The following is an 8,891-nucleotide window of genomic DNA, read 5'->3' on the forward strand; positions in this document are numbered from 1 at the left end:
TTCGCTTTGCCAGGGAATTTCCCCCTTTGGGAGATTCTAACAAGCTCTGGCAGCTGTCCCGCAGTTTTCCCGCCCAGCATGCCCCATCCTTCTCGCTCCCCCTCCTCCTCCATTTTCTCCCGTCCCTGTCGCACTCCTCTGAGCACTCGTTCCGCCCGTATCCACTTAGACAGCTCAGGCATAAAAAACATATGTTGCCTTTGGTCCTTTCACTCCTTCTGCTCCTGTGTCCTTCCACCGCCCGCCACCCACTTAGTCTCTCCCCCTCCCCCCTCCACCCACTCGGTTGGTTGTGCTTTTTCCAACAATTGGTTTTTAGGTGGCAGTCGAGCACATTTTAAGTGGTAATCATTTACGCTTCGCAAATAAATACCGAGTTTGTGATTTGAATTTTCCTGCCATTTCCATTTTCCTCGCTCACTGCCAGATTCCATTTCTGTTTCGGTTTGTGTTTTATTTTCATTTCGAGCCATCCTTTCTCCGTTGGTTTTTGTTTTTTTTTGTTGGGCTGTTCTCGGCTTTTCCTTCGGGTTATTTTGCAGCTTTCATTTTTGTGGGCCGCCTGTCATAAAAACAGCGACCGTGGGACGTTGTAAATTTTAAAGGTTAACCCTTTTCGCTTTACTTTTATGGAAGAACCCGATTTAAGAGCTAAGTCCCCAGGGATTAGATTCTTCAAGTCGACCACTCTTTAAGCAAATCCCAGCCCCAACTTATTATTGATCATCGGTGGTTGTTAAGATCTGGAACTGGTTTTCCAATTACCTTCGCTCGGCATCGGCACTCATTAACCCATTAGACCCAGCCTATTAACTTAACCTGAAGTACTTTCGTTGGATCTGGTTTAAAAGTAAAAACCCGAAGATAAATGAAAGTTTCCTTTGTTTGGGAAATGGCTTTTAAGAATCTCAGCTGGCCTAAGGAGAACTTACCAAAATCGAGCAACCGCAGATGCTGACTGATTCCAGATCTGCGTCTGGAACTTTAACTCTCTTAATGATCTACACTCAGTTCTCCACAGATACAGACAGAAATCTATGCACAGAACAAAAATTTGTTATTTATGGTGATTTCTTTCTTTTATTATATAAAATGAATAAATTATTTAATAATTTATATAAAGTTGGCCTAATTATATTCTAACTGGTGTAATAGAGCTACAACTACTTAAGGCCTTTAACGTCAATTCACTTTCGGATATTCTAATTCACATAGTTTGCTAATTTTTAAGCCCATACAAAGTTGTATATCTTACTTCTAAACTTGTAAAAGGTCTTTGGATTTTTTACTTGTTATACTGAAATTTATTACAAAATCAAAAAATATATGCAATAGTAAAAAAATATTTTTTTTATTGAAGGTAGTTTTCCTTCTAATAGCAGAACATAATACGAAGACCCATTTATATAATCGGATATCGGGTAAAGAATTTATCCGGTATAATGTTTAAGTCACAACGATGTCCCAAGAGTGTGCATTTATTTATATTGTTGTTTATTGATTAAGATAATTTTTTGTTTCCGTGTAGAGTGAGGGAGACAAAACCTGATCTTTGAGTAACGCGATCAGGTGCGAACAAAATTATCAGCCCATGGGCACAGCGAAGAGCCAAATAAAAGGAGAAAAGAAAACGAGCAGGGGCAGAAAAGAAATCAAAACTTGCCGCGAAGTTAATTATAATTGCCTGGGCAAAAATACAAAGAGGGGGAAACAAAAAAATAAATAAATAAAGGTTGCCTGGTTGACTGGAAGACGTGGGCAGGACCGGAGGAAGGGGGCGGGGCTGGCGGGTCGGTGGTTTTATTGATTCGGCGCTCGGATTTTTATTTTTGAAGTGTTCGTGCGCCGGCATCTTAAATTATTTTTCATTGGAGGCACGTCGCCGGCCTAACTATATGAAATATCATTCGATGGGCCTGTGAATGGGAATGCTTTTTCATAATTATATTTAATTTCAAGGTTGCGCCGTGGCCGAAGACAACAAATAATTGTCGGAGATAATCGCCGAGCTGTCGCGGCTGCTTAGCGCCTTGTCAGTGGAATTAGCTAGAAGCGATCTGAAAGATACAAAGATACAATGTAAAATCCAGATACCCAGCTGCAGAAACCCACTGAGTGGGCGTAATTATGACAATTGAGACCAACTCGACAGTCGACCGATTGAATGGGAATTAGCCCAATTGCAGTTCTCGCATGTGTGAATTGAGATTGGAGAACAATCACTGGGTAATGGATTTGATATTGGAGAACAACGGCTGAATTGAGGTCTGCCGAACGATTAAACGAAATGGATATTGACAGATTCCGATGCGAATCTGTTTTTGCATCGGATGTAGCTTGATATTCATTTCATTTGAATGCCATTCAAAGTATTAATTGCCATATCAGAAAACAAGAGAGAACGCTATAGTCAGGTGCCCCGACTATCAGATACCCGTTACTCAGGTAAAGGGAGTGCGAGGGAGATGGAGATAGAAACTTTGATCACGCATAACTTTTTAACGAATGGTTCGATTTGAAAAATCTCTTCTACATTTCGATAGGTATTGATAAACACAATAAAACTGCATTTTTACTTTTCCGAAATATTTAAATTTTTAAAATCGTATATAAGCGATTGTGGGCGTTAAAGGGGGCGTGGCACCTTTTTGAAACAAACTTGCGCTGCGTAGGAACTCCTAGAATCTGCATGCAAAATGCCAATCTTCTAGCTTTTATAGTTTCCGAGATCTCAGCGTTCATACGGACAGACAGACAGACGGACAGACAGACGGACAGACGGACAGACGGACAGACGGACAGACGGACATGGCTATATCGACTCGGCTAGTGACCCTGATCAAGAATATATATACTTTATAGGGTCGGAAACGCTTCCTTCTAGCTGTTACATACTTTTGCACGAATACAATATACCCTTTTACTCTACGAGTAACGGGTATAAATACCAAATTATGGGCAGCCATCGATTAACTTTTTTTCTGGAAACTTTATTCACTGGTAAATTTTAACGCAGATTGAAGTTTAATTTAATGAATACAAATATAAGCAATGTACAAATTTGGTTTCTATATTAATTAGTTGCAAGGGCAAGATTTAAAGTTGATTTACAAAGCTATTTATTTTAAAATGAAAATGTATAATAACATTATTTGATGCACTTTAGCTTCTAAAGTGATTGTGATGACCAAAGCTTGCTGAAGAAATGTTTGTGAATTAATCTGCTTTATTGTTTCAGGCAAGTACAAAAACCAGATTGAATTGTGATTTCCTAATCCCAACAAAGAGTAAACTGCATGCAGTGCGTAAATTAAATCAGTGCACCAATAACTCAGCTGTCCGACTGTGGGAAAGCCACAAATCAATGCCCAATAAAAGCGCAAGGAAATCAGGTCAATGGGTCTGGCCGTGTAGGAAGTTCTCAAATTAAGACATACCATTCAAAAGAAACGACTTCCCCACTTGGGCAATAAAACAGTCTGCAGTGTGAATTGAGCGGAGTGCTTTTTCCCCGTCGACATCACTATAATAGAGGAATCTCAATCGGAATCATTTCGCCCGACTGTTTGACATATCAATTTCCCGAACTGAACCGTGTAAACATATCAAATCGATCGCACAACTTGTCATGCCCAAATAGATCGAATGGAGCCGGGACCTGAGACCAATCTCTGGATGTCGGACACTAAATGGAATTGTAAACATACGAAACATAACTGTGGCTGTGCCTTCGACTGTGACGTATTGTGTTCAATGGAAATTAACACAAAATCGAATAAAACATCGACATCAGCAAGGCAAAGAAAAGCAGCAAACAAACAGAGAACGGACCAAACATCGTAGCAGCTCAATTTAATTTTCGAGTTGTTGTCAGAAAACGTTGGCTTGTTGTTGGGCTTTCAACGCCTGCGCAAAAGTCAAGCGCTACAAGCGTCATAAATTGAACTACAACATGCCAAACAATACCAGAAAATCAACAACAACAAGAGCAACAACAACCACATTGAGAACAACACGAACACTTTTGTCGTGCATTTTGCGCCACACCCAGCAAACAATTTAGTCAATATACAGAGAGATATGCATCGACGGGCGGGTTCGTGGACCCGTGTGTCTGTCTTTCTATGCTAAACAGCCTGCAGTCGCTTTAACTTATTGAATTTCACACGCAAAATGGAGTACGTCGCTGGCAGAGCAGCGCGATAAGCTCTGCTCCCAGCAAGGTGATCCGGAACCCCACCCAACTTTCGTGGACCCGGACCACGAACTCCACTGGGTTAGTCATGTGACTGGGTCCGCTGCAGTGGGCATGGGATCAGATCACTCAGAAACCTCCGCCGACAAAGCCGACACAACCTTCAACGCCAACTCCAGCTGAGACTTAATGTGTTTACCGGCGATTGCTGGCAGATATATGAATGTTAACACATGAACACACTGATTGGTGTTTTGGTACAAGTATATCTAAGATACACATTTTAAATCAGAAAATCAGCCTCAGGAGCAGAAGCATAAAAATAAAAGTTTGCAAAATGAAATGAACCCAAGCTTACATGGTACAAATATTTAAATAAATATTTAAAACAATGAATCAATGAGTTAAGACTGTTCAACGATGGGATATAAGGTTAAGTTCCTAAAAAGGTCTTTACTATATGCATTAAGGTATTTTCAGACTTTTATGCCTGTTTTCTATCATCTTAAACCCAATGAACTGCAAGATTCCTTACATTTAAACACTAGCTTTAGCTTATCATGAAGAGGAAAAACATGTGTAGATATATTAATATAGATTAGGTCTAGGTAAAAATGATGTATAACATCATCAGCATTCATTAAATATATTTTTTGTGACAGAATTTGATTCGATAATCACTCGAGTTGTATACCCGTTGCTTGCTAAATTCAATTGTTTTATCTAAAATATATTTGAAACAATTTAAAGGGAATTTAAAGGAAATATACTACCTGATATAATAAGGTTCCATGAGAGCTAATGGATTATAATTCCCAACCAATTATTCGCTGAAATCAATTAATGTATTACAATTATTTTGAAGCCTACAATATTGTATTTTTTTTGCAATTCAGGCTAGCAAGTGAGCTCCGGAGATGCCATGCAACGTAGCTGAATAATTAATTTCTCACCCAGCACCTGTTCGCGTGTAATCGATATCAGAACTCGTGCTGGCTGTCATCGATTGCCAGATGCTGGCAAATATTTATCAGCTGCATCGCCGCTGCACTGACCCATAAAAGCTGCATAAATATTCATTGCTAGCGCCGTCCCAGTGCTGCATTTATAATAAAATGCAAATGTATCAATTAAAGTGTGCTTTATTTTGTCAACAGCCCGGGATTCCGATGGTACGCAATGGTGGTTAACTATAGAGATGCACATATTGCAGAGCGGGGTGAAAAAAAGACAGTGTTGCACTAGAGACGCCACTTGGATTGGCGGAGTATGACGATGTCGTATCTCTGGTTGTTGACCTCGCACAATGGGGGAAACTCGGATCACATTCACATACTGGCGACACATGGAGAGTGTGCCGCACCACACAGGGTATACACAATATGCGACAACGGAGCGTAGTTTCACTTACAATTAAATGACGAGGTCGCTGTCGATGACGACAATTGTCCGCCACAAAGCAGCGGGACATCAATAAAGCTAAAAACCCCGTACACAGGCCAGCACTCAATAACCAAGTGGAAAAAAAAGGAAGGCGGAGGAGGAGCAGTTCGCCCGGTCAATGTGCCAGTTGCCCGCATTCGAGCAATCAGAGAGCTGAAAGAAACCCTCTAGTCGGTCGCAACTTGCAACTTGCAACATCTAATTGAGTTATTACGTATTCCGATTTGCATAAACAAACGCGAACACTGCCCGTCTAATTATCGCCCAGCGTCACAGGCACACGTGTGTTCCATCTGCCGCAGAGAAAAATAAATGTATTCAGCATTCAAAGGGAATGATAAGGGGGCAAACAATAAAGAAAAATTGTACTATAAACTGTTTGTGATAATTAAATGGGACTGAAGGGTGGTGAGTTATTGTGAAAAAAGAATTTGTATTTAAAAACCAAGCTTGTCAAGATAATGATTGGCCTAACATCTTGTTCCAACGACAGATGTTGATTGACAAAAACCATATGCCATTGACCTCTTAGAAGTGAGCCTTAAGTCAGGGAACCAATTTTTCTATGTTCATAATTTTTGTAAAATCCAGAAAAACTTAATTAACTTAAATTAAACAGTTGTTGAACGAAATATAATTTATCCTAAAACAAAGAACGAACTAAATATTATTTATCCTATAACTAAGACCCAAATAATATACAAGTTAAATTTCAATTTTAAATCGTAAAGCATGAATATATTTTATTGTTTATTTCGAGGTTTTCTTATGTAAGATAAGATAAGCCAAACAATCGCAAACACAATGACCCATATTTCGGATATTTTTTCTCTATGCAACACCACCCTGCGACAGATTATGCAACCAAGTCCCGCTTGGCATCTACACTTCTCGGCATTTCCACGTTTTTTGATTGACAGTGCGGTTTCCGGCCCTCTCTACTCGATCCCCACCACAATTCCCCGCTTTGCTTTGCTGCACACCAACGATTTATGTTTATTGGCGTTTGTCAACAATTTATTTAAATTTATTGTGACAGCGTTGTTTTTTTGTGTTGGTGGTTCGTCGTGTTCCCTTGTTTGCTGCAGGTTCCGCTTCGATCTTGATGTATTAATCGAGGGGACAGCGGAGCGTTAATCATCTGCAGATGATAGATGCCATGTTCGGCCAACAATTAAATATGCAGGTGGAGCAATTAGCTCCTCGATTCGGGATGCAGATGATGCAGGGGATGAAAATGTTGGAGGGCAAAGGACAGGAGTTATTAGTTATAGCCGATCATTCATCGTTAGTTGGGAATAGTGAAGGCGTGTTTTGAGTTGATCTATTGATCGTTTCGTCGTCTTTAGTGCAGACTCATTATAAACGGATCGTTTGCTGGGATAATTAGAAGTTTTAAATGTATTTACTTTTAACTTTCTCCCACATTCGATTCGCTTTTCTATTTTTATTTGGTTGAGGAATCTTCTTGTATGCTTACTAACATCTGCTTTTGCTTTTATGTGTATTCTTTTAAACCTATGCATCCTCTGACTAAACCCTTAAATTTATACCCCCAGGATGTTCAGCAGTTCTCAGGAACTTCTGGGTCCTTTTTGCGCATCTCATGCGAACCCACAATCATCGATGACTAATCCGACTTTAGTTTAATTTCTCTTTCGTTTAATTTATTGTTTAATGGCCCCCAGCGAACCGGCAACGTATGAGTATAAATAAAAAAGGAGCGGAAAGCTGAAAGCAAGAACCGCAACCCTTTTGGCCAGTCTGCCGTTTTGGCCATTTAGCCTTTTGGCCGCTGCTTATTTACGTTCTTCGACGGCAACCTGTGCCCAAAAACTACAAAACATGCGCTGGCATAAATCATAAGCGTCGGCGAGTTGCCCAGAAAAACAGTTCAAAGATACAGATGCAGATAGAGATTTGGATTGGGATTCGCATTTCGGATATGGATGCGGATATACACACTCCGAGGCAGAGGCAAGTCGAACTTTTTAACAAGCATTTAACGATTTAATTTGGCAAATACGCCGATGGTGGGGGAAAAAACTTTGCTAGCCAAGGGATCGTAGTGCCCAGCGGATATTTATGGATCGGAGGCGCAACCTTGCCAAAAGATGAACGCAACGAGAAAAATTCCCAAAATGCGACTGGGGAATCGCTAACTGCGGCATCTGAACGCCGTCGAACCCAACCATTTTCATTCCACTTCTGGCCCAGGATCCCATATGCAAAAGTGCCCAGAATGCGGGTATTTCTGGTGAGGGGAGGGGGGTTCTTGCTGAAAAAGAAGGACTCGGGCAGCGGAGTGCCAAGCAGCATATGTGTGCGAGTGGCGAACTGCCGACTGCAAATGGAGCACATAAATTATATTCCATTCGATGATATTTGCGTTTTGCTGCTCTTTATTTAAAAAGAAGCAGCGCTGTTGGCCAAGGGCCCAAGCTGAAATTCTGTGGATTTGGTTGGTAGCAGAGGGTGATCTCGACTGAAAAAGGGTTCAACTTAGTAAAGATTTCATTCATAAAATAAGTCAAACCCTGAAGAAAAACTCAATACTTTAGGAAGGAGGGGTTTATTTTTTAGATAAGCGAAAAATTTAAAAATAAAAATGCGTAAATGAGTCAAGTATGATTTAACTCAATTGGTCAGATTGATTTCTACAGATCATCAATAAAGTGATAGTTATTAGACTATAAAACTTAATGCTATAAAAAAGTCCAAAATTAAAATACATTTTTCAAGTGAATACATAACACTCCATGAAATGCATTAAACAAAACATGAAAACTTTAACTATGAAATAAGTTGTTATTTTGATTTAGCAATATATAAATTTAAATATATATCCCATTTTTCTATTATTAATATTTAGTTAAAATCAATAGGTATTCAGCAGTCGATACCCTTTTAATGCCACACTCCTACTTGTTAAGTTTTCAACTCTGGCGCAGTCAGCAATTTGCTTTGGCCATATTTTTCCAGATCTCCAGACTACACACATGCATTTTAATGCCCACAGCTCGACTCTTTTTCCACTTTTTTCACTTTTTTTCTATTTGCTTTCGACATTTGAAATGTGCCTTTGACTTTGCGACTGCTGCTCTAAAGTTGCCGGGCTGCGGAGGGCGGTCCGAGTTCAAATTAAAGGATTCAAGGCTCGACCGCAACCCATTTATCGACTGGAGCTCTTCGGCATCGGCGCTTTTTTCTATCTCTAAAGTAAATGCGGCATAATTTATGGGGACTGGGCCAT

The 8,891-nt window shown here is 40.0% G+C and overlaps 1 protein-coding gene across 1 annotated transcript; it reads right to left on the reverse strand.

The window, feature by feature from the left end:
• Positions 1–209: 209 nt before the first annotated feature.
• LOC108042826 lies at positions 210–473 on the reverse strand. Its single transcript, XM_017121286.1, has one exon. It carries the CDS (start codon positions 471–473, stop codon positions 210–212), a length of 264 nt encoding a protein of 87 aa, XP_016976775.1.
• Between the last annotated feature and the right edge of the window lie 8,418 nt (positions 474–8,891).

This window comes from Drosophila rhopaloa, unplaced genomic scaffold (genome assembly GCF_018152115.1).
Source record: "Drosophila rhopaloa isolate 14029-0021.01 unplaced genomic scaffold, ASM1815211v1 contig_115, whole genome shotgun sequence".
Classification (NCBI taxonomy): Eukaryota; Metazoa; Arthropoda; class Insecta; order Diptera; family Drosophilidae; genus Drosophila; species Drosophila rhopaloa.

What these genes read in the sequence shown, in the direction of transcription:
- LOC108042826 (XM_017121286.1), bottom strand. Translation starts at nt 473, where the DNA reads ATGGCTCGAAATGAAAATAAAACACAAACCGAAACAGAAATGGAATCT.